Here is a 25,357-nt window from a genome sequence, read left to right as displayed (position 1 = left end):
AATTTTAGGGCTAGCAGAAAAATATGTAATGCATTATTTTTTTTGGTTTTTAGTAGTTTCTAGCTTGGCACCATAAAATATATGTTGTACAATTTTGCTTGCTTATAGAATTAATATATTTGATATACTAAATTTAAAAGTAATATTTATTTGTCAAATATTTGTCTCTTGACATAGTATGATATATAAATTACATAGACAAATGTACAGATCTTAAGTGTATTGTTCATTGACATGGATGTACCATGAAGCACACACTCAAAATCAAGTTATGGAGCATTTTCATCATCCCAAAAAGATGATTTCACTTTTTTTTTGCCACAAATAGTGATGCAACAACTGAAATCTATCTTCTCCTTGTTTTTATTTAAGGAAAAGTATGAGAAAAGCAAGAAGTAAATCCCTGGTATAGGTCAGACACTGAGTTGGTCTTCATATATATTAGTTAACTATATACTTTATAATTATAATGGCCCCTGAAGAATCTTCATTTTATGGTTGAGGGACTGAACTTCAAAGAAATTATGTGACTGCCAAGGTCACACAGTGAGTAAATGGTGAAGTTGGGATTTGAATGCATGCTGCTGCCTTCCAAAGCCTTTTTTTTTTTCCCTTCTTCAACTGTTAAGTTGAAATGATTCTTAAGATTTGGGGACCCAAGGGTCTTCCACAGAATCAGAGGTATTGCAAGTCTACATTTTCAGGAAAAAAGAGCTAAAGAAAAAGAACTTTTTCCCTATGAGGGGAGAAAAGTGATTGGTTGCAACTTTTGATTGGTGGAGCTCTGTTTCTGGGGTTATATTTTCCCCATCGTTTTGGATTTCTGAAAACTGTGCCATTCTTGAGACTGTTTGTACTGCCCTTGGTTGTTCTTTAAGGCATGGGTGCCTCACGTCTGGACACAGAGCAGTGAGCCCTGGTCGCAGCCCTGCGTCGTGCTTTGTCCTGGAGCATCCTCCCTGCCTTCTCTGCACGTCTGTTTTCTCATGTGTAAATGGGTTGATAAGATAGACTTTGTCCTGGAGCATCCTCCCTGCCTTCTCTGCACGTCTCAGTTTTCTCATCTGTAAATGGGTTGATAAGATAGACTTTGTCCTGGAGCATCCTCCCTGCCTTCTCTGCACGTCTCAGTTTTCTCATGTGTAAATGGGTTGATAAGATAGCCTCCTCACACGCTGGTTGAGAGGCCCTTCCAGGGTTATGACAGCGCAGGTCTTAGTGCAGCGCCCAGCATCTGATGAATAGTGTTCAACGGGTATTTACCATTATTGTTGTTGTATTTTCCATTCCTTCCAGCCTCATGCCTTCCACCCTGAAGTTTCAATCGGTTTGGTTTTTATTTTGATGTTTTTCAAATTCAGATCAGTTGAGAGTGCTCCCCAAATGGGGAGGATCTGAGAGAATAAGGAAACCACTGAGTCAGGGACTGTGCTGGGCACATGCCTTGCCTCATCCCTGGAGTGCTTTTTGGTCCTGTGGCTGGAGTTCTTTGGTGATGCCCCGACACCCCCTGCAGCCACCACTCTGCCTGGTACTTGCTCTGATACTCGTTTTCTTCTAGATGATGTGCCCTGGGAAGCAGTTTGGGCACCCAGCTTGACACCTGACATTAGTAGGTGCTGCCCCGCTATCTTTTGAATAAATGGCATTTCCAGATTTCATTCCTGGACCAGACTTCTCGTCTATTTTTCTTGGTGGGGGGATGAGGGATGATGTAGGAGTTAATTTTCTGGACAACCAAACCATTGTCCTTAAAATACTGAGCCATGTTTATTTTGGATGCTATCTTCTAGAACAGAGCAAAGGCTTCTCTGACTTTTTGACAGACTCTGAAGTGAAGTGAAGTGAAGTCGCCCAGTCGTGTCCGACTCTTTGCGACCCCATGGGCTGTAGCCTGCCAGGCTCCTCCGTCCATGGAATTTTCCAGGCAAGAATACTGGAATGGGTTGCCATTTCCTTCTCCAGGGGATCTTCCCAACCCAGGGTTTGAACCCAGGTCTCCTGCATTGTAGGCAGATGCTTTTACCGTCTGAGCCACCAGGGAAGTCCTGACTGACTCTAGGGAGCAGAATCAGAAGTTTCTTGAATGCTTCTGGGTCATTAGCATAAACCTCAGTGAGTTTACTTTTTAGAAATAACACTTCCGCCAGAGGTAGTATTGAAAAAGCAGAAGGTGTGTGCTCTTTGCCAACGGCCACGAGCACACTGGCTTATTGTCTTTGCTGTTCAGACTGCAGGTGTCTGTCAGGCCGGGCCGCTGTCAGCAGCCTCCACTTCCTTCTGATCTGTCCTGTTCTCTTCTTCATTGACTGCGCAATTTTGGCAGATAGATATGCAAAACCAATGTAAAGCAATTCTGAGTGCAATGTTGAAAGATACTTCTTGAAGAAGTTCATGAGCTTGTGTGTGAATCTTGTGAAATTAACACTTGCTCCCCCCCGCCCCGCCCCCCTCCACCATTTCTCATTAATCATCTTCATGACTGAGGGATGCATCTTCTACCATCGAGACCTAATCTCGTGATCTTAGAGGACCAGAGCCAAGTGCTATATGTTACTTACACTTCTGCTGCTTCTTCTTTTACATACTTGACACAGATAACTATAGTTACACAGGTTTCCCCAGAGAGAATCATTCTTGTTTATCACTAAGTTTTTACTTCACGCTCTCACGTTTATAATGGGAAATATGCTAAGATGAAAAATAAATTGATAATACAACCTGTGCCTTTTGTTAAATAATAGCTATCAAAAGTACATTCTGATGCACTCAAGATTGACAAAAATTATTAGAAAAATTCTGCCCATTGTATAACATTGAGAAATACTTTAAAAGTCATGTAACATGTGAGAATAAGGAAACATACAAAGATTCTATTTGGTACTTAAAAAAAAATTAGAGTCTGATTATATTTGTTTTTTTCTTGCTATGAAAATAGAATCTAGTAATGACAAAGTATCTTTGGACAAAGAGCCCACCCTTCCCACTTCCTCCTCCTCCGGTGGTAACCTCTGAATTACTGTCATGCTTGGGAGTCCTTCTCAAGCCTTTCTGTTTTTGGTGTTGTAGAGGTGGCCAACTTGGTTTGGTAAATGAAACTTTACATTGTGTGTGATTTCTAGGTCACAGATTCTGAACTTCCTTTTCTTTGTAACTAAGCTTCTGTCTGCATTCCTCAGAGGCATTCCAGATTAGATTAGAAATTTTGCTTCTACTTTTGCTGGGTCGGGGAATGCCTCAGGCAAAGAATACCCCTAAATTCTCCAGCATAACAACAGCCTTAGGGAAAGGGTGGAGGTCCTGAATTTCGTACTGATATTGACATCTGGGCATGCTTAAGGTCAAGAATCCATACAGGATCACGGAATTTAGAAGAGTGCTCTTAGGACTTTGGCAGGAGATCCAGAAGAGACCTGCTTTGTTTGAATACATCATGGAGTTGGAGGCTCAGTGGACAGACTGTGCAGGAGTGGGGTATGTGTAAATATCCATTTATGTCAGGCTCATTCACTCTTCGTCCTCTTTCTCCCTTCTTCAACAAGTCAGTGTTCCAAAAGCCTTCTTTGGCAAAGAGTAAAGAGAGAAGAGTAGCTTTCTTGACTTGGTTAATGATGGATTCACTCTCATTCAGTGAACCATGATTTTAGCTAAGAATGCAGGCCATCTTCTCAATCTCATCAATTTGTTCACTGTGCTCTCTTTGGAAAAGGTTTGTTTAATGGCCTTGCCAACAACACAAGTATTTTCGTCTTGCCTTTTGAAAGGGCTGACTTTTTTTTTCCCTCATGGCCCGCTCCTTTGTCATAACTCCACATCCTCAGACCCGTCCTTACAATCCAGGTTACTGTAGAGCAAAGAGGTTCATTAATGTGTTCCTGCTAGACTTGAAAACAATTAGAGCCGTGACTAGGAGGAGTTCAAGGGGACCCCCCAAATCCTGAAACCAAACAGACATCACAGAGCAGGGATAGCAGGTAAAGTGGTTGCTATAAACACTTTCTCTTGAAAGCTGTGTCTTTTCAATAAACACACCGTTAGGCCCTAGCAAAATATTTCCAGTTGGCGTCATGGGTGGTGCAGTGCTGGAAGCTGTTAGCTCATGCTCAGTTAAATTTCAAATGTCAAAGCTCATTAATAGTGATTTTAGCCAAAGACAGCTTGTAAGGAGCTGTGCAAACTTAACTTCCTCAAATAAAAGGAGAAGAAAGATGACCATTTAACATTGCTTTTCCTCCCCCTGCTTTCTTCACCTCCGCTTCGAGTTTGTTTTTGGTTTTATTGACAGTAGGTTTCAAGTTTATATTCTGCATTTCCCTTAATTTGCCTTGTCCTTTTATCCCCCCTTTGGGAAATAGGCCTATTACAAAGGTGTCGCGATGTTTCTTTGAGTTTTAGGAGGAGTGTTTTGTCTGTTTGAAGCGGGCCTGGAGGAGTCTGTGAAAGTGTTAAAGCAGACGGTTCAGCTTTTGAGAGACAGAAACACACTGGGATATGATTATGTGTTCAGATGCTGTTTCCAGCCTTGTCTGAATACAAATGTCAAAGGAGATTCTTTTTACACCAATAACGATGCTTCAAATTAAAATAGGAATACAAGCTGTATCCTCATTATTTGAGGTCTGGTCAGGTCTCACCACTCTGGTCACCACTCTGGTGACCACTCAGCTTTCAAATCAAATGAAAACCAGGAAAAAAATTTTTTCTAACCTGAATTTACTTGTGCAGTTGTGATTGTGGGGTGGCTTGCTGAGTTAAATTCTGTGAAAAACAAATTCATTAAGTCACCAGTTACAAATTTGACATCAACTTGGCCACCTATATAGATCTTGGATTTTACTAGCAGCAGGGTTTACTATGCTCTCTTCCTGAATCTTGCAGAGGTTTCCTGGGTGTCATGTAAGCAACACCTGATTTTCAGCTTTGGTGCAGGAGACCTGACTTACCCAGGGCAAATGTCTCAGAGGTGATCTAGGTGTGGCTGGCTCAAAGTTTCTTTTATTGGACCCTGTGACTACAGTTGTCTTGAGGAACTTGAGCTTGGACTGCACTGAGGTTTTCGTGTGACTCCAATCAGAGTAGAGGTGGAGAATATGGGTGGATGAATATGTAGGGTGAGTGTGTATCAGGGGATGGTGTTGAATCAGGAATTTCTTCTGAAAATTTATGACAATTGCCTCTTGGGGTGAACATGGGTCCCAATCAGAAGTTTATGAGCCCTGTGTCATTTTCCATTAAAATAAAAGGAATTTTAATTCCCCCCCTAAAACGTTTGTTTAGATTTTTAAAAACGCTTACTGATTTGGACAAACGTTGTTATGCTGAACAGAGATCATTAATTGTGAACAGTCCATCTTCTTGAAATAAGAAGCCAGTTTCATTATTAAATGGATGGGTGTCCAGTTATTGTTTATAGATTTTGATGATATTTGATTTCCAGGTAAGGGCTTTAATAACATGAGATCATGTTGAGTAGACTATTTGGTTCAGAGTATTAAAAGTTTGCATGATTTCTTTTTAAAAGTCAAGTAATTACATTTTCTGTAAGCAGGATCATGATCTGGGAAGTATTTCTAAGTATACTCTTTTAGCTTTTATCTTTTCTATCTTCTCTCATAAACATCCAGATTTTGCCCTTCTGAGAAAAGAAACAAGCGTATGCAATATTATAAGAATTGGCTTTTATGTTGGTTTCTTCTAGACAGTGAGCTTCCTGAGAGCAGGGAATTATGTTACTTATCATTTTATCCTCGGGGCTTAGCACAGTACCTGGCTCAATAAATGTTTATTGGCTGAATATAGTAAAACTTCATTAATTGATACACTAACAAGACTGTAGGTGGAATATTTAACTTAAGAAAAAAATCAGTTTTACGGACTTTAGCACATTAATTATTTGCATGTAAATGGAAGCTGCAAATTACAAATAAGTGCTATCAATTTATTGAGGCAGGTCTAGAGGTACACTGCCAGCAGACACAGCCCCAGAAATTTGGGTTGTACCTTGATGAATATATTCTGCAGTCTTTTTAAAAAAAAAAAAAAACACTAAATCATTTTAACAGAGGACAAAGACATTGTTAGAGGAAGATTTTTGGTGTCACTGTAATCCTGTTTACTGCCTGCCTGTTCACATAACTGGTCTAACTCATGAAATTTGGTCTAATTGACTTGGTGGGAATCCCCTGTAAGAGTAGCTTTTCAAGAGCCTGAAAAAGCCATCACAGAGACATTTAAAGTGGAGCCAGACTGAGATGATGGTATTGCCCAGGAGAGGAGGGGCTTAGCATTAGCATGGTCATGATGTGTTTAGGAGATGGTGTGACTTTGGGTATGAAGCCCTTCTATTAAGCTCTTCCATTGGTTCCCTTGAATCCCGTCTCATTTGGCTTCGGTGAGGAGGGACTGGAGACAGAAAATACCACAAGATACCAAACATCATGGAGATAAGTACTCAAGCAAAAATTCACAGCCCAGTGGGTGGAGAAAAAGGAGACAGCTCATTTCAGGGTGAGGGGACACCAGCTAAAGCTTCAGAGAGAAAAGGGGATGACCTGGCTTTTGAAGACTGAGCAAGCGCTTCCCTGCTAGAATAGGGTAGAAAGGTCTTCTGGACGAAAGTTATAGAGGTCCACCTCCAGGACTGGAGGTTGGAGATAAGTAGCAGAATATGTCTGGGGAGCTGCAGGAGATTTCTGTGCGCCATCATGCAGGGAGGAGGTGAGTGAAGTGGGGAGGCGACCAGGGACTAGAAAGCACAGAGGACTCATGGATACACTCAGGCACATGCACTCACAAAAACAAGGAGACAAACCCACTCTCCACAGAGCAGCAAGGCAATGCTGAGCCTTATTTTCATTTTTGGTTTTGCGTTCCTTTATCTGGTTTTAGAACCTTGAAAAAGTCATTTAACCTTCTGAGCTCTAGTGCCATCATCTGAAAAAAAAGGAGACAGGAGGCTCTAAAATTCCTCATTAAACACAAAGAAACATCTCCCCCACCCCATCAGTTTTTAAATTGTAGTTAAATATGCATAATATAAAATTCACTGTTTTAGCCATATTTAATTGTGCAGTTCAGTGGCATTAAATAATTCACATTGTTGTGCAGTCATCACCACTGTCTGTTTCTGGGACATTTTTGTCTTCCCAAGCTGAAACTCCATACCCATTAAACACTACCTCCCCATTTTACCTGCCCACAGATCCTGACCACCATTATTCTACGTTCTGTCTCTGCATGTGGCAACATAGGTATCTCATCTAAGTGGAACCATATAATATTTATCCTTTTGTAGCTGGCTTACTTCTCTTATGAGCTTCTGAGCAGCTTCGGGGAATCCCTGAACCTCTTAATGTCTTCAGGGTTCATCCATGGTATGGATTTGCACATTTTGTTCATCTGTTGGACGCTTTGTCTACCTCTACTTTTTGGCTTATAATAATGATGCTATGACCACGGATATACAAATATCTGTTTGAGTCCCTGCTTTTAGTTATTTCAGGTATAAAAACAGAAGTGGAATGGTCAAAATTATATGGTACACCAATGTTTAATGTTGCGAGGAACTGCCATACCACTTCCAAAGTGGCTGCACCATTTTACATTCCTACCAGCAAGGCACAATACTTGTTATTTTGTTTGTGTTTTTGTTTTAACTAATAGCCACCCTAATGACTGTTAAGTGACATCTCATTGTGGTTTTGATTTGCATTTTCCTAATGATTAGTCATGTTGAACATCTTTTCATATGTTTATTAGCTATTTATAGATCTTTGGAGAAATGTTTACTTAAGTCCATTGGCCATTTTTATTGTTATTTTGAAGAGTTTTATTATTATTTATTGACCACACTGAGTGGCATGTGAGATCTGAGTTCCCCAACAAGGGATAGAACTTGTACCCCTCCATTGGAAGACAGGGTCTTAACCCTTGAGCTGCCGAGGAGGTTCCCCCCCATGCCTCTGCCCCAATCAATTTTAAATAGGGTTGTTTGGGTTTTTTGTTGTTGTTGTTGCAACTCAGAATTTCTTTATACATTCTGGATATTAATCCTTTATCAGATACATGATTTGCAAATCCATTCTTCTATTACACAGGTTGGTTGCCTTTTTCACTCTGTTGATAGTGTCCTTTGATATACAAAAGTTTTTAATTTGATGAAGTCCAGTTTATCTAGTTTTGTTATTGGTGTTGTGCTTTTGGTATCACAGTGAAGAAATCATTTCCAAATCCAAACGTCATGAAGATTTCCTCTATATAACAACAAAGAAGCATCTTTTATATAAATTATGTTGACCTAAGTTCTGTCTTTAAAATTCAAATCTCTAGCTTAGTCTGAAGAAGATTAACTTCATTTATCTTCTGCTCTTGCCTCTAAACATCCTTTCAGTAAGGTCAGTCGCTCAGTCATGTCTGACTCTTTGCGACCCCATGGACTGCAGCATGCCAGGCTTCCCTGTCCATCATCAACTCCCAGAGCTTGCTCAAACTCATGTCCATTAAGTCGGTGATGCCATCCAACCATTTCATCCTCTGTCATCCCCTTCTCCTCCTGACCTCAATCTTTCCCAGCATCAGGGTCTTTTCCAGTGAGTCAGTTCTTCACATCAGGTGGCCAAAGTATTGGAGTTTCAGCTTCATCATCAATCCTTCCAATGAATATTCAGGACTGATTTCCTTTAGGATTGATTGGTTTGATCTCCCTGCAGTCCAAGGGACTCTCAAGAGTCTTCTCCAACACCACAGTTCAAAAGCATCAATTCTTTTGGGTACTTCTTATCCTCTCAGTTGTTTGAGGAATTAGGCAAGGTGTCAATGATCTATGTCCATTATTACATTGTCTATAAATGTTCTCAACATATTCAAAGGTTTAAAAATGTTTTAAACGAAGGTTTAGGTTTGCTTTGGGTTGCTCAAGTGAAAACTTAAAGACTGGCAGAGGAAAAGCTACGTTCCCACCTCGGCTGTGTGTGTGTGCACAGTTGTGTACGACTCTTTGCCACCCCATGGACTGTGGCCCTTCAGGTTTCTCTGTCCATAGAATTTTCCAGGCAAGAATACTAGAGTGGGTTGCCCTTTACCCCAGAAAGAGGAAGGAGTAACAAGGAAATGTTATTTCTTTCTTCTTTATGTGATTGATAAGGAGGTGAAGTGAATTTTTTCTCAATTTTCTGAAACAACAGAAATTCCTTTGGATAGATCCTAGGCAAAGGAAATTTCACCTGAAGGAGTTGTCCAGAAGTAGGAAATGGGGAATATGGAAAGCTGTGCCATGTGCTTGCCAACTTTTTCATGGCATCCATTGATATGGCTCATACCTACCAAAAATGCATTATTTTTTGGCTGCCGCATGCAGCTTATGGGGATCTTAGCTCCACAAGCAAGGGTCAAACCTGTGTCCCCTGTAGTGGCAGCAGAATCTTAACCACTGAACCACCATGGAAGTTCTGAATGCATGTTGATTGGCCCATCAGGAAACTTTGAGAAGAGCTCCTTGTGCATGCATGCTAAGTTGCTTTCGTCATGTCTGACTCTTTGCGACTCTCTGTACTGTAGCCCACCAGGCTCCTCTGTCTGTGGGATTCCTCAGGCAAGAAGTAATCTTGCCAGTAGGAGTGGGTTGCCGTGTCCTTCTCCAGGGGATCTTCCCTACCCAGGGATAGAATTGTGTCTCTTACATCTCCTCCATTGGCAGATGGGTTCTTTACCACTAGCGCCACCCGGGCTTATTGGGAACTCTATTTCATCCCATTGGGAAAACGGGGAAAGAAGAAGCTTCTATTTGATTCAGGCGAAAAAGAGCTATGTGAATAATTAATCCTCAGCCAGTTGAGGTCCTGATTTTCAGCAGAGGGATAATGCCCCCAAATTGGGAGAACTCCTGGAAAGGTGCTTTGCATGTGTTACGATCTCTGATCCCATACTGCTTATTGAATTAGTCCAGTCTCGGATCCCTAGAAGGTTGATTACTGCTGCTTTAAGGCTCATTCATGGGGGTCTTTGTGGCTTTTAAACGTCCAGACTTCTTGGGTGATAACTATGCTTGTGGATTGTTTAGTATGTGCTGAGGGTTCTGAGTTTTCTGCCTTTAAAGACACAATAAAGAAAGTTTTTCAAGTGTTTGTATAAACTTATGTGTATATGTTATACATATACCCCTGTTTATACATTATGTGCATTGTATACAATGAATGCCAGGTGACTGGAAAGCAAATGATTAAAGTGCATTTTGCTATCTGGAAAGTCTATGGAACTTTATGATTTTTTGGAAGGGTTTTGGAAAATTTTTCTTTATGGGGTTTTCTCTAAAGAAGAGTTTGTTGGAAAAATGCATATATTTCATTCATTTTATTTATCATCAGTCAAAGCAATAACTTACACATATATATTTAAAAAACAGTTGAGAGCACCTTTCTTTGAGATAATAAATAGATGGCAGTTTAGTTGATTTTTGGAAGCTTTATTTTTAATCACAGGGACATGTAAATTATGTTACCACTGGGCTTGCCACACCTACCCATACTGATACCTGGCATATGAAAATTTGGAAAAATAAAACATTGACATTTTCCCATCATGTCAAAATAGCATGTGGTTTTGATCCTGAGAGTGGAGGGTTTCCATCAGACTGCTGTATCTGAGATCTCTGGATCTATTTCCTCCTTTGCCTGGACTGCTGTTCCTGGTAGTTGGCATTATTCAATTATCTCTACATTTTAACCTTGGTGTTTACCTCTAATGTCGCTCAAGTCAGTAGATGATTCATTGCATCTGGAACCAATAAACAGGGTTTGGCAGAAAAGGGACAGTGTGTGGCGGATGCGTTTAGAGGGAAGGGAACAATGCACTTGAAGCTGGGCTCTAAGAGCTTACAAATTCAGTTATGCATTTGTGGGTCCAGGGAAGGGTCCCATAATGCCTGCGCCATAGAGAGTGCTCAGTAAATGTTCATGAAGCTGATGGTGATGATTTAATCAACACAACCAGTGTATATAAGAAAAACTCTGGACTGCAGGGAACAGGCAAGTTCCCCAAATTCTAGATCCTTAAGATGGCATCCCAGCTTTGAAATCCATCATTTAATCTTTCTGGGCTTCCTCATTCCCAAGTAGGACGGATAATTTTGTGGTATTAGCATTAAGAAAAATCATCTTTTGCATCATCAAATGCCAGACTATATATGCGTGAATGCTTAATGATAAAAGATTATGCTACTTTGATATCAGGGGATCTTAAAACCTAAATTAACATTTCCTTTGTCTTCCTAAAAAGTATGGTAATCACTATCCTTAAAGAATGCAGGAAGAGTTATGTAGTCAAGATTGATGAAGATAGCACGTCCAGGTACAGAATGGATTTCTCTGGTTTCAGAGCTTGGTTTTCCTCTGCGTTACCTTTTTTTTTTTAAGTAAGGGAATAAAAAGCCAGATTCTCTTCTCTCCTTGGGGAGCAATGCAAGCAAAAAAGTAATGCTATTAAAACCAATTATATTCAAAATACTATTTTCAGAAGTCTAGTCGAAATCTGGGCTTTCAAAAATTCTTCATCTCTCCCGAAGGACATGCATTATGGTTGTGTTTAGGATCAGGAAGGTTTTGCGTTTCTTCAGCCTAAAATAGAGAAAGGTTGTGAAGACACAGCAGCCCTATGACATTTTCTGTTTTTCTTCAGCTGTCTTAACTTTTCCTGAGCAAATGAGTTCTCAGGTCTTAAACTTCTTGGCATTGTAAATGAACAACAACAACAACAAAACATACAATCCGAAAAACTGTATTGCCAGTCCTGTGTGCTGGGAGTCACTTGTGCAGTGGGAGAACCATCTGACTTTCTGCCCAGCACCACTGTCTTAGCAGCTTAAGACAAGGCCCGTTTGTTATCTCCAAGTTTCTGCAGGTCAGATGTCTGGGAGCAGAGTAGCTGGGGTCTCTATACAACATCTCATAAGGCTGAAGTTAAGGTGTCAGCCTAGTTACATCCTTACCCTGAGCTCAAGGTCTTCCTTCAGTCTCATTCAGGTTGTTGGCTGAAATCAGTTTCTTCAGTCTACAGGATGAGGGCCTCAATTTTTGTTGGCTGTTGGCCAGGGACCAGTTTGGGTCCTTGAGGCTGCTCTTAGGTCCTAATCACCTGGTTCTCTCCATAACCTGGCAGTTGGCTGCTTCAAAGTCAGTGAGGGCTCTCTCTTTTAAGGGCTCACTTATATGTCTATCCCCTTTGACTAACCCAAAGTCAGCTGATTTCTGAACTTAATTATACCTGCAAAATTCCTTCACCATTGCCATATGATGTAACCTAGTCATGGGAGTGAGATCCCATCCTGTTCACCAGCTCTGTTCCTACTTCAGGGGAGGGAAATATCTGTGGCATGTATATGAAGGGGGATCAAGAATCCTGGGGGATATCTCAGAATTCTTAATATACATAGTATGCTCAAATTTGGGGATTAGAGAAGGTCTCTAGACATGGCCTTTGTGAAAGTCAAGTTCTGCTGGCCTTGCAGTCTGTTCCATGTCTTTCTGAAGGTCACACATTTCACTGAAACCTGAGTGCCAGGGAAGGGACCCATTATGGTCTATTTCGGAGAAGGCAATGGCACCCCACTCCAGTACTCTTGACTGGAAATCCCATGGATGGAGGAGCCTGGTGGGCTGCAGTCCATGGGGTCGCTAAGAGTTGGACACTACTGAGCGACTTCACTTTCACTTTTCACTTTCATGCACTGGAGAAGGAAATGGCAACCCACTCCAGTGTTCTTGCCTGGAGAATCCCAGGGACGGGGGAGCCTGGTGGGCTGCCGTCTCTGGGGTTGCACAGAGTCGGACACGACTGAAGCGACTTAGCAGCAGCAGCATGGTCTTTTTCCATTCCTGGAGGCTTTTTTAAAATTGTATTTTTAAAAACTGTTTTTTTTTTTTTTTTTTGGTTTCATTATGTAGCATGTGGGATGTTAGTTCCTTGACCAGGGTTGGAACCCGAGTCCCCTGCATTGGAAGTGTAGAGCCTTAACCGCTGGACCACCAGGAAGTTCCTCCATTCCTGAAGGCTTTACTGAGGCTGTTAGTTCTAGCTTCCAGTGAGGTGTTCAGGTTTGAGGTGGTCTCTGGGGAACTTAGGAGAGAGAATTTTTACTCTTGGCAGACTACCTATCTCTATATTCAGTGTTTCTCAAAACTGGCCATGCCTCATGCCCACACAAGCACTGGAAGAAGACTTGACTTTGGTTCTGATCCAAATGTAAGGAATCGATGTGATGTCACCTGTAGCTCAGACAGTAAAGTGTCTGCTTACAATGTGGGAGACCTGGGTTTGATCCCTGGGTCGGGAAGATCGCCTGGAGAAGGGAATAGCAACCCACTCCAGTATTCATGCTGGAAAATCCCACGGACCCAGGATCCTGGTGGGCTACAGTCCATGGGGTCGCAAAGAGTCAGACACGACTGAGCGACTTCACTTTACTTCACTTCACCTCAGACCTAGAAACGTGCCTGGGCATGTCCTTGCCCTCTGTGATCTGTGGGCTTGATTCCTCCAAAGTGGTGGGGCAAGGAGGAAAGAGGGGGGAAACCATGGAGAAGACTCAATTTGTTTCTGTTCATCAGAAGCCTACGCACTTTCTTAATTGATTGTTCATTACAAAGTAGCTTGATGCTTCTTTAGCCTGGAAGCTAAGTGTAATCAACTTTTGTTTGTTTCTGTAAAAAACATTTTTTTTTTTGCCCTTGAGGAGATCATTATTTCTATTGTATGAAGATGGTAGCCCAAACATTAAAAGTAATTAGAGCAGATGGCAGTGAATACGGCTATTGTAAAATACAGGGATGCTTACAAACTGGTTTTCATTCTCTCAGCTTCCTCCTTTTCTTTCTGCCACCACATATTCATTTTGCTTCCCTTCAGGTATAAAGGGGAGGGGAAAAGAAAAGGAGGAAGAAAAAGGTTCCCCTGGTACATGAAACTGAGGAGCTGTCAAAAGGTTCATAGCAGGGAAAGTGAGCTCCCGTGTATTCAATCACTGAAATTAAGTGTTTTCGAAGGTGGTGCAGTCACGGGTCCATTGCATGGGGAAATAACATGCTGTAGTCCATCACTTAAAATGTTAACCTTGTCTCTTACTAGTGACTGGGAACAGAAACACGTGCTCTGCGCTCGCTGGTTAAATGGCAGCGTGTCAGCTCTGTGGAAAAGGCTAGCGTGTATCTGTCAGTCTTCTGATTTGGCCTTATGTGTGTATGTGTGCATGCCCATGACACACACACACACACACACACACACACACTCACTTCCACTTGCCCTTATGTAGCCTTCAGAGACCTGGCTTATTGCTTACTGGAAAATGAAGAGAATTGAACCAGTTTCCAGTGTTTCAGTGTATAGTCTTTTGCTATCCAGTTCCCAGGTTCTTAGGTAGTTGTATTACAATTTTTTATTTTTAATTGTAGAAGGCTCTATTTTGAATATATTTCAGTACTGATGGAATATAGATATACTGTTGTTGATTAGTCACTAATCGTGTCCGACTCTTTTGCGACCGTGTGGACTATAACCCACTGGGCTCTTCTGTCCATGGGATTTTTCCAGGCAAAAATACTGGAGTCGGTTGCCATTTTCTTCTCCAGGGGATCTTCCTCACCCAGGTATTGAATCTGACTGTCCTGCAGTGGCTGGTGGATTCTTTACCACTGAGTCACCCAGGAATCCTATAGATGTAGTGTTCTGAGCATATTTTAGGTACCTAGACAATATCAGTTATTATTATTATACTGATTATATACATCAGAATATACCAGGAGTAAGCAATTTTTTCCTACAAAGAGCCAGGTAGCTTTTAGCTTTGGTGGGCCATAGAGTCTTTGTCACAAACAGAAAACAGCCAGAAAACAGTATTTAAGTGAATGGTCAAACCGATGTTCTAATAAAACTTTATTTTTATTTCAGCTGTAGTTTGTGAACCCTGTTATAGACTGCTGAATGTTTTACTTGATTCTTTTCTCTGTGACATGAAGAATTTGAGGTCTTTATGCAGTTGGACAAATGACTGAATGCCCTTCTTCAGCAAGAAGATAACAGAGCTGTGCAAACTTCTTGCCTCCAGACCCAGCCGCCCTCTCTGGGCTCCTTGCTGAGCTTGCAGCATTTCACACGTCTCCTTTCTCAGAGCACCTCTGGCTCATACTCCACCTCTGCTCCCATCTTTTATCTGAGAGGCTGGACCCCGATCACTCGATATGAAATAGATTCTCCCACACTGGCGCTTCTGTTCTACTTCCCCTTGCTTTTGCTTTTCAGATCACGTGATTTGTTTTATTTATTTATCTTTACCTCCCTACGATATAAGCTCCCCCAGAGCAGGGTTTTGTTTTATTTTGTGGTCAATAAATATTTGTTGAATCCAGAGATTCATCTGCTCCTGCAGGCAAGGAGGTTGAATAGAGTCTATGATGATTGAGTGAGATAATACTTGTTTTTTAAAAATTGTATTGAAGTATAGTTGAAAAAGCAAGAGAGTTCCAGAAAAACATCTATTTCTGCTTTATTGACCATGCCAAAGTCTTTGACTGTGGATCACAATAAATTGTGGAAAATTCTGAAAGAGATGGGAATACCAGACCACCTGACCTGCCTCTTGAGAAACCTATATGCAGGTCAGGAAGCAACAGTTAGAACTGGACATGGAACCACAGACTGGTTCCAAATAGGAAAAGGAGTACATCAAGGCTGTCTATTGTCACCCTGCTTATTTAACTTATATGCAGAGTATATCATGAGAAACATCGGGCTGGAAGAAGCACAAGCTGGAATCAAGATTGCCAGGAGAAATATCAATAACCTCAGATATGCAGATGACACCACCCTTATGGCAGAAAGTGAAGAGGAACTAAAAATCCTCTTGATGAAAGTGAAAGAGGAGAGTGAAAAAGTTGGCTTAAAACTCAACATTCAGAAAACTAAGATCATGGCATGTGGTCCCATCACTTCATGGCAAATAGATGGGGGAACAGTGGAAACAGTGTCAGACTTTATTTTGGGGGGCTCCAAAATCACTACCGATGGTGACTGCAGCCATGAAATTAAAAGACGCTTACTCCTTGGAAGGAAAGTTATGACCAACCTAGATAGCATATTGAAAAGCAGAGACATTACTTTGCCAACAAAGGTCCGTCTAGTCAAGGCTATGGTTTTTCCAGTGGTCATGTATGGATGTGAGAGTTGGACTGTGAAGAAAGCTGAGCGCCGAAGAATCGATGCTTTTGAACTGTGGTGTTGGAGAAGACTCTTGAGAGTCCCTTGGACTGCAAGGAGATCCAACCAGCCCATTCTGATGGAGATCAGCCCTGGGTGTTCTTTGGAAGGAATGATGCTAAAGCTGAAACTCTAGTACTTTGGCCACCTCATGTGAAGAGTTGACTCATTGGAAAAGACTCTGATGCTGGGAGGGATTGGGGGCAGGAGGAGAAGGGGACGACAGAGGATGAGATGGCTGGATGGCATCACCGACTCGATGGACGCTGAGTTTGAGTGAACTCCGGGAGTTGGTGATGAACAGGGAGGCCTGGCGTGCTGCGATTCATGGGGCAAAGAGTCAGACACGACTGAGCGACTGAACTGAACTGATAGTTGATTTACAGTGTTAATTTCTGCTATACAGAAAAGTGATTCAGTTATTATATATATAGATAATATATATATGTATTTACATATATATGTATAATGTATATATGTATTATACTGTTCAGTTGAGTTCAGTCGCTCAGTCGTGTCCGACTCTTTGCGACCCCATGAATCACAGCACGTCAGGCCTCCCTGTCCATCACCAACTCCCTGCACACAAAAACGTTAGCCATTATGAATAATCTTTAAAATTTCATATTTCAGAAATTTAAAGTAGTGAGGGTAATGTGTAGGTTTTTCAGTTGTGAGGTGAGTGATACTGTAAGTCACACGTCTAGCACTGTGCCTGGGGCGTAGGAGGCATTGGTCATGGAATGGTCTTCAGGCTTATAATTCAGAAGAGACGTTACTTAGGGAGATTTGGAGATTCAAGTGGAAGAGAAGATGAAGAAAGTTTCTGCAAATTTGTTCTCTCTGCAGACTGTACTAGTTCCTTAAGCTCAAGAGTGCTAAAATAACTTACCTGGATGAGGCACCGAGCTAATATCAGTATTGTTAGAGAAATCATGGCATGTAGGATGTTCACAGAAGGGAGAGAGAGGCTGGTGAATTGCCCGGTTTTCTAACAGGGACAAAGTTAGGTGTGAACTGGGTCCCAGTTGCTGGCAGAAGGTGTTACTGACATTTCTTTGAGTCATCGATGTGCTGGGCAGTGTGTGTGTGTGTGTGTGTGTGGCGGGGGGTACTTTCTGATGTTATCTCATCATCGTGAAGGGTTTATAAGCACTGAGAAAAGAAGTGATCACTGAGAGCAAGCATGAGCCCAGTAAGAACAAATCATGCCAAACTAATTTAATTTCCTTTTTGTTCCCTAAGGAGTTATTAGTTTAGAGGTCAGGGGCACTATTTGTAATCCTGGATTTGTAAGTGGTTGGCTTTTCCTACAATGAGCATTTTTTGGGTTTCATAATCAGCTGAAATAATCTCAGCCTGTGTTAATTTATATATAGTGTCCAGGTTGAAAAAAGGAAAGGTAATTAACACACTGGATTTCACCTGGTAGGCAGTCTTTACCAGAGTTAGCCATCTAATTTTTTGAACTCCCATAGTACCTTGCTTATACTTTTAATTATTGAATTAATCATGCTTTATATTAATTACCAAGCTATGTATCTTTTTTCAATGATAACACAAGCACCTTAAGAACAAGGATGAGGTCACATGTATCTAAAAGAAATACCTTTACACTAGCTCATTCAGGAAAGGTTTGGGATTTTAATTGGCCACCATGCAAAATATCACCCAATATTATAATGCAATTATTAAAATAGCCAAGACTCTTAATTGGGAGAGCAAGTGTTATTTAATAAATGGTATGAAGTCATTTCACTATTTGGGGAAAAAACAAAGCTAAGATAAAAAATAAGGATAAATGGAAAACTTCCCACCAACATAAATTCTAAGTTAGTTCAGGATTAACATACAAATGTAAAATCCTACAAATCAAGAAGAACACACATTAGAAGTGCTGTTTGTGTCAGAATGAAAGGAGTCTTATGTGTAAAAGAATGGGGGATGTTACAAAAGAAAAGGTCTGTACATTTGGTTTGATAAAAATTTAAAACATTTCTATGTAAAAGATCACTGAAAAAAGTAGAAAAAACCTGCAGCTTCATATCAGATTATCTTAGTTATGAAAACAATATTTTAAATTATGGGTTAGCGATTATGAGCTCACAAAAGAGTTGAGTATTCAAACATATTTTGGCGGTAAGTACTATGTGCCAGGTACTGTTGTAGGTACTGCGATACAAGGGCTTCCCTAGTGGCTCAGTGGTAAAAAAAAACACGCCCAGCAATGCAGGAGAGCCGGGTTTAATCCCTGGGTTAGGAAGATCCCCGAAGAAGGAAATGCAACCCACTTGAGTTTTTTTGCTTGGGAAATCCCATGGACAGAGGAGCTTGGCGGGCCACAGTCCAAGGGGTTGAAAAGAGTTGGTCACGACTTAGGAACTAAACAACAACAGTAACTGGAATACAGCAGAAAACCAAGATGTTCTCCTGAAGCTTACAGTCAACTGGGGCTTAAGTAACTGTGAACAATACACAATATTTCGGTGATGGTGAGTAAGTTCTTTGGAGAAAGCAGAGCTGTGTAAAGGGGGGAGAGAGTGTCAGTGATAGGGACCTGTCTTTTCCTCTTTCTAGGATTAGTTTGCTGAAGCAGGCATTCTGGGGAGGTGTTAACTAGTTCCTTCTTGTCTTTGTCATCCAGGAGACACTGTTGCTAGAAAGATCCCCACACCCTGCCTGCTCCACCATCCCTGCTTAACACAGATGCTCGCAAATAGGTCTTTGCTCTGCCTGGTGTTCCAACTTGCTGATCAATGATTTCTCTCAAGGTAACTCTGGTGGTGTTGCAAATACATTTAAGGTGACACCTAAGATTTGCAGACACTGCACATTCCCTGAAGTTCAGAGAAGTGCTGACAAGCTGTAAAGGAAAAAACAAATTGCGTTCTCTTCTCGCTGAGCCAGGAAAGTTTTTGCTTGTGTTTTATTTGGTTTGGGGTTTTTGTTTTGGCTTATTTGGGGCTGTAGGTTCTGAGGTAAAAATGAGGTTGTGTTCTGAATAGTTTCCAAATCTTTATTTTTATCCCCCCTCATATGCCCCCATATGCCCATAGGCAGATATTCTTCATCTGCAGAATGGGAATGAGTGATTTGTTTATCTTGAAGTTGAAAACCAGAAATAAAGGCTGAACTCCTTGGGGACTATGGTAGAAAGAGGTGTAATTTGGTGCAAGTGAAACTTGCATTGACCTGGGAGTTGAGTTGGTGGCACAGAGCCTGGCTTGCACCTAAAACATTACACTGGTATCAACTGAGAGTTTTTCAAATGTATGGACAAGAAGTCTTTTTAATGATACTGTTGGCATTCTTTTTTGCTTGATTGGATCAAAATGATAGGAATGGAAGGATAAAGATGTTGGGAAGTGAGCCACCTCCTCTGTCTCGTGCAGTTATTGCCTAGGAAGCCCGTGGAATGGAATTATACTACCATTGTGTCTGCTATGAAAATATAGAGCTAAAATTCTTATAGTGGCATACATATTACCATGGATTCCCTGACAACTTGAAATCGTGGAGATAGTTGACTCTTCTACTTCCCAAGGTGCTGTCAGACACGTGAGGGTCCATTAATGTTTTAGGCCTTTTAGTATTTAGTCATTGTTTTGTAATAGGCATGAATTATCAATAACATTTTATATAATTTCAAGATATCTTTATTATGGTAAAGAAAAGTTTTGGGCAGAGAGAAGCTTAGATCTTTTAAAAGTTAATGCTTAGCATTGATAACTATTTGAAATGTACTACACTGAATAAAGGGCTTCCCAGGTGGCACCCACCTGCCAATGCAGGAGACATGAAAGATACATGTTTGATTCCTGGGTTGGGAAGATCCCCTGGAGGGGGCATGGCAACCCACTCCAGTATTCTTGCCCGGAGAATCCCATGGACAGAGATGCCTGGTAGGCTACAGTCCATAGGGTTGAAAAGAGTTGGACGTGATTGAAGCGACTTAGCACCTATAGCACATTTTATAAATATATATGTGTATATAAATATATATGTGTATATAAATACATATGTGTATATAAATATATATATATACATATACATATACACACATATATACACACATTGTATATATAAGGCTTCCCTGGTGGCTCAGAGGTTAAAGCGTCTGCCTGGAATGTGGGAGACCTGGATTTGATTCCTGGATCGGGAAGATCCCCTGGAGAAGGAAATGGTAACCCACTCCAGTACTCTTGCCTGGAGAATCCCATGGAGGGAGGAGCCTGGTAGGCTACAGTCCATGGGGCCGCACAGAGTCGGACACGACTGAGCGACTTCACTCATACTCATTGTATATACAAACACACTCACACATATATATTCTTTTACAGATACTTTTCCATTCTAGATTATTCAGTTCAGTCACTCAGCTGTGTCTGACTCTTTGCAACCCCATGGACTGCAGCACGCCAGGCTTCCCTGTCCATCACCAACTCCTGGAGTTTACTCAAACTCATGTCCATTGAGTTGGTGATGCCATCCAACCATCTCATTCTCTGTTGTCCCCTCCTCCTCCCCAGTCTTTCCCAGCATCAGGGTCTTTTCCAATGAGTCATCTCTTCGCATCAGGTGGCCAAAGTATTGGAGTTTCAGCTTAAGCATCAGTCCTTCCAATGAATATTCAGGACTGATTTCCTCTGGGATAGACTGGTTGGATCTCCTTGCAGTCCAAGGGACTCTCAAGAATCTTCTCCAACACCAGAGTTCAAAAGCATCAATTCTTCGGTGCTCAGCTTTCTTTATAGTCCAACTCTCACATCCATACATGACTACTGGAAAAACCATAGCCTTGACTAAACAGACCTTTGCTGGCAAAGTAATGTCTTTGCTTTTTAATATGCTGTCTAGGCTGGTCATAACTTTTCTTGCAAGGAGCAAGTATCTTTTAATTTCACGGCTGCAGTCACCATCTGCAGTGATTTTGGAGCCCCCCGAAATAAAGTATGTCACTGTTTCCATTGTTGCCCCATTTATTTGCAATGAAATGATGGGACCGGATGCCATGATCTTAGTTTTCTGAATGTTGAGTTTTAAGCCAACTTTTTCACTCTCCTCTTTCACTTTCATCAAGAGGCTCTTTAGTTCTTCTTCACTTTCTGCCATGAGGGTGGTGTCATCTGCATATCTGAGGTTATTGATATTTCTCCTGGCAATCTTGATTCCAGCTTGTGCTTCATCCAGCCTAGTGTTTCTCATGATGTACTCTCATATAAGTTAAATAAGCAGGGTGACAATATACAGCCTTGACGTTGTCCTTTCCTGATCTGGAACCAGTCTAGACTATTACAAGATATTGAGTATAGTTCCCTGCACTATGCAGTAGGTGCTTGTTGTTTATCTGCTTTAGATATAATAGTGTGTTTCTTAATTCCAAGCTCCTAATTTATCCCTCTTGAGCTTTTGGGTCTGTTCTGGTGGCATAAAAGGAAGCTCCACCTTAAACAGCTCTAGGCTGAGAAACTCAGTCTGAAGTATCCTTTTTTAAATAAAGGGATAGGATTTCTCTAGAGTCCTTTCCGTCATTGATCTTCTAGAAATCCAAGTGTTTTGCTTTTCATATATTTTGTCATAGTGAGTCGGGACTGATTTACAGATAACCTGGTTTGCCGTCTCTGGAGTTGTCTTTACCATCTTTCAATCTTTCCCATCTTCTCACCACTTTATTCCACTCCAATTTCCTCCTGTCACCACTCCCCACTTTCTCTTTGTGGATTGTACAGGAGTGAATTAAAGTATTACATGAATGTAGAATGTCTAGCCTTATAAGGAGATGTTTCTGTATTTTTACCTCCCTGTGCCTAGCTTCAGTGTGAGATCAGTAGAGTGCAAAATTTCCCTTCTACTTTTTGAGTCTGTGGATGCTTATCCTGTGGGCATGTTTCATACAGCTCACAACAATGCTCAGGTACCACATCTTTCCTTTTTCTCCATCTTGCTGAGACTACTTATCACTGTGCTGAATGCCTTGCCATCTCTTAAATTGGGATGACTCATTGACTTTTATCTCCTTTATAGATGCAGAAAATGGAAAGATCCTACTTTTCCTTATTCCCAAGCTTTGTTGGTGGTGAGGTTCAGTACAATCTGGGACTAGAGAGCTGGGGGTCAGTATACCCTCTGGAAAATCTATTGACTCTTCTAGGAGCACATTTCTCTATTTTCTGTGTCTGAAACACTCCAGGGCACTGTTTTCTGTGGAGGTGCAGTTATTGGCGTTATAAACATGCCTCACCTTCCCTCATCTTCTCTCATCTGCCTCTTAACACCTTACCAGAGGACCTTCTAGGCATCTATTTTATAGGAACCGGGGCTTCTCATTAGGTTGGAATCTGGGTGGGAAGAACTGTGGGGAGAGAGGCATGCACTTGTCATCTGTATGACCTTGAGCTAATCACCTTTTCCGAGAGGATTTCACTATATTCATAGAATTACAGTTCCATGGCTGCACAGGACATGTAGACCTGTTCACTGCCTCTTTCATGAGCCAGAAACTGCTTTCTGTGACTTTCACATCCTTTGTTGGAAAAGCACATGACTTCATTGTGACCATAAATTAACAGGGAACCAAGAGCTCTGAGAGGGAGATTGAGTGGGGTGAAGGGTGTTTCCTCCTCTGGGCTCCTCACAGTCCTGCTCTGGCTCCTCCCTCAAAGGTTCTGGGTTGTCATCTGAAGTCAGCTGGCGTTCTTGCCATGCATGAGCTTTGCTGCCTGGGATGCACTTAGCACAGAGGGAAAGGCAGCAATAATATCAAAAGAGGCAAAGTAGGAGGATGGGTCTGAACACATGGAGAGAGGAGTTTTCCTATAAAACAGAAATGCTTGCAGTAGAGCCTGTGAAAAATGGCACCAATTACATAAAGTGAAATGCCACCCATTTAAATTCTCTCTGTTCCTGACTATTTATGACGTTTTGTCCAAGACTCGATACATGTCTCTACAAATAAAAAATGGAACCAGTCCCATCTGTTAGGTATAAGGGGGCTGTGCTGGGGGAAAAGGTAAGAAAACATTAGCAGCATGTCATTGGAGAACTCCAGAGGCTGAACACAGAGGCCCTTCAGTTACAACTTTGCCCCTTCCGTATTTTCCTCTTTTGGAGTTAGTTGTAGGAAGGTGATTCATTTTATTGAGAGGTTTAAAATTAAATTTAAATTAATTTGAGTTTAAGGAGTTTCTATTTTGATGGATCACCCAGACTATCCTGCTTTTAAATAAAGCAAAATAAAATAACAAAACCTGTTTTCCAGGGCAACTTTATTTTTCAATTCTGCGGGAGGTGGTCCAGGGCTCACAGCTGGTTTCCCCAGAGACCGCCACAAGAGGGCGACAACGTCACGGTGGAGAAGGGCCAGCTGCTTCTGTTGGACACCAACACCAGCATCCTCAACTTCCTCCACGTGAAAGGTTCGTGGAGTTTGGATATGGGGGTGGCATTATTACATATGATCCTGTTATTTTAGAGGCAGGGGTCCGGGGGACATTTTGGATAAGTTCCAGCACCTGGTTGACAATATATTCTCAGAACAAATTGAGATTTCACTATGAAAGGAAGAAGTGGTCAGAGGGTTCAAAACGAAAGCCTTTTCTTTTGACTCTTAAAAACACAGAGCTTGATTATTTTAGTTTTTCAAGTACAAAAGGGTGAACAGTGTTCTCCAAGAATATGCTTCTTTATTCAAGCCCTTTGTATGCATGCTTGTCCCTGGCAGCACCCACAGTATAGCAAAAGGCTCTGAAATCAGTTAATGCTGCTGCCTTTGAAATTCCCTGCCGAGAAGGCAGTGCCTTCAGGCTTTTACCCTGTTGTGGTTTTGACTTCCTGGTCCCGTGGAAAGTCATATAAATAGGCTTCCTTATTGCAAAACCGGCCACATAGCTCTAGGGTCTGGGAATTTGGGAGAGATTGAGAATTTACATTTTAACTCCTCCACCCCACCACCAAGTGACTATGTCAGTTTTTTCTACCTCCTCGTGCATTTGTTTCCTTATCTGTTAAATGAGAATAAAAATCATTGCCTACTTCAGTAGTAGATAATAAGGAATGGTTATCAAAGGGACTCTTGTTCATCGGCAAATGAAAATTACTTGGGAAATGTGATTAGTTATGGAGATCTATAAAACGACACCAAAGCACCATTCTTTACTATAAATATATTTAACATTTATAGGAGCATTTGTTCTTGTTAAAGTAAGAGGGTGGCTATATGAGGGAGAATAAAATATTTTCCAGGGAATAAGCTGATGGAGTGTGACTACCCATCTCTTAAAGGTGGACTCATTAAGAATTTTACATTCTTTACTCTGGAAGCTGCTTTTTTCCCCCTCTGGCAGCAAGGAGAAGTTTTCAGGCAAATCACTTAATTAGTACCCTTTCGGAAAAGGGTCTGTGAGCTTGGGTTCCTGACTTGGCTTTGTGGTGTGTGTGTGTGTGTAGCCAGTGGCTATGGGGAGTGCTGACTTATTGACAGCTAGCAGCTACCTAAGGACTGGCAATGACAAAGGAAAATTACAGACTTCAAGTCTCAGCTCAGGGAAAAGATGGCTCTTTTCAAGCCTTTAACCAGGACTCTCACCACAGGAGTCAAATTCTGTTGGAGGATGGGATGCCCGTCAGGCACTCTAGGGTCTTTTCCTAACCTTGATACCATTTGGGAGAAGTTTCCAAGCCAAAAGTCGTCAAACTCAGCCCATCTGAGGGTCTGGATTTCCTAATAGTCCCCGGTAAATGTTCCATCAAGGAATGGTATTTGTCCATAGGGCCAGAAACTAAAGATGGAGAAGAGGCATCAGAGGGAAAGCAGAGAGTAAGGGGAAGGCCGAGGCAGGTGGGTGCATAACCTGACTTCCACTCTTGGAGATTTCAAGATCCAAGTATCCCAGACACTCGCTCCAACCTGTCACCTTTCAGTAGTGGTTTTTCTAAGTATTCCCCGTTCAACACTTCACTCTCATTATTTAGTGTAAGTGACTAGGTTTAGAAGGACAAACAAACCCTCATCCTGTGGAGAGGGAAAGACTGTTGTGTGAAGGGTCTCCCCTCTCTCTTGGGAAGTAGGCCCATTGGTAGGATTGTGAAGGTAAGCAGTGGACACCAATTTCTGTATAAA

The 25,357-nt window shown here is 41.5% G+C and overlaps 1 protein-coding gene across 4 annotated transcripts in view; it reads left to right on the top strand.

Annotated features, from left to right (window-relative positions):
• PKHD1 (PKHD1 ciliary IPT domain containing fibrocystin/polyductin) overlaps positions 1 to 25,357 on the top strand; it is a 443,703-nt gene that overhangs the window by 108,384 nt on the left and 309,962 nt on the right. For all 4 annotated transcript variants that reach the window (XM_061398409.1, XM_061398410.1, XM_061398408.1 and 1 more), the window contains exon 36: positions 23,498 to 23,654. In XM_061398409.1, coding sequence (XP_061254393.1) covers positions 23,498 to 23,654 — 157 coding nt within the window. The remainder of the gene's footprint in view (positions 1 to 23,497; positions 23,655 to 25,357) is intronic.

Source organism: Bos javanicus, chromosome 23 (genome assembly GCF_032452875.1).
Source record: "Bos javanicus breed banteng chromosome 23, ARS-OSU_banteng_1.0, whole genome shotgun sequence".
Taxonomy (NCBI): domain Eukaryota; kingdom Metazoa; phylum Chordata; class Mammalia; order Artiodactyla; family Bovidae; genus Bos; species Bos javanicus.
This window is presented reverse-complemented; position numbering and strand designations above follow the sequence as displayed.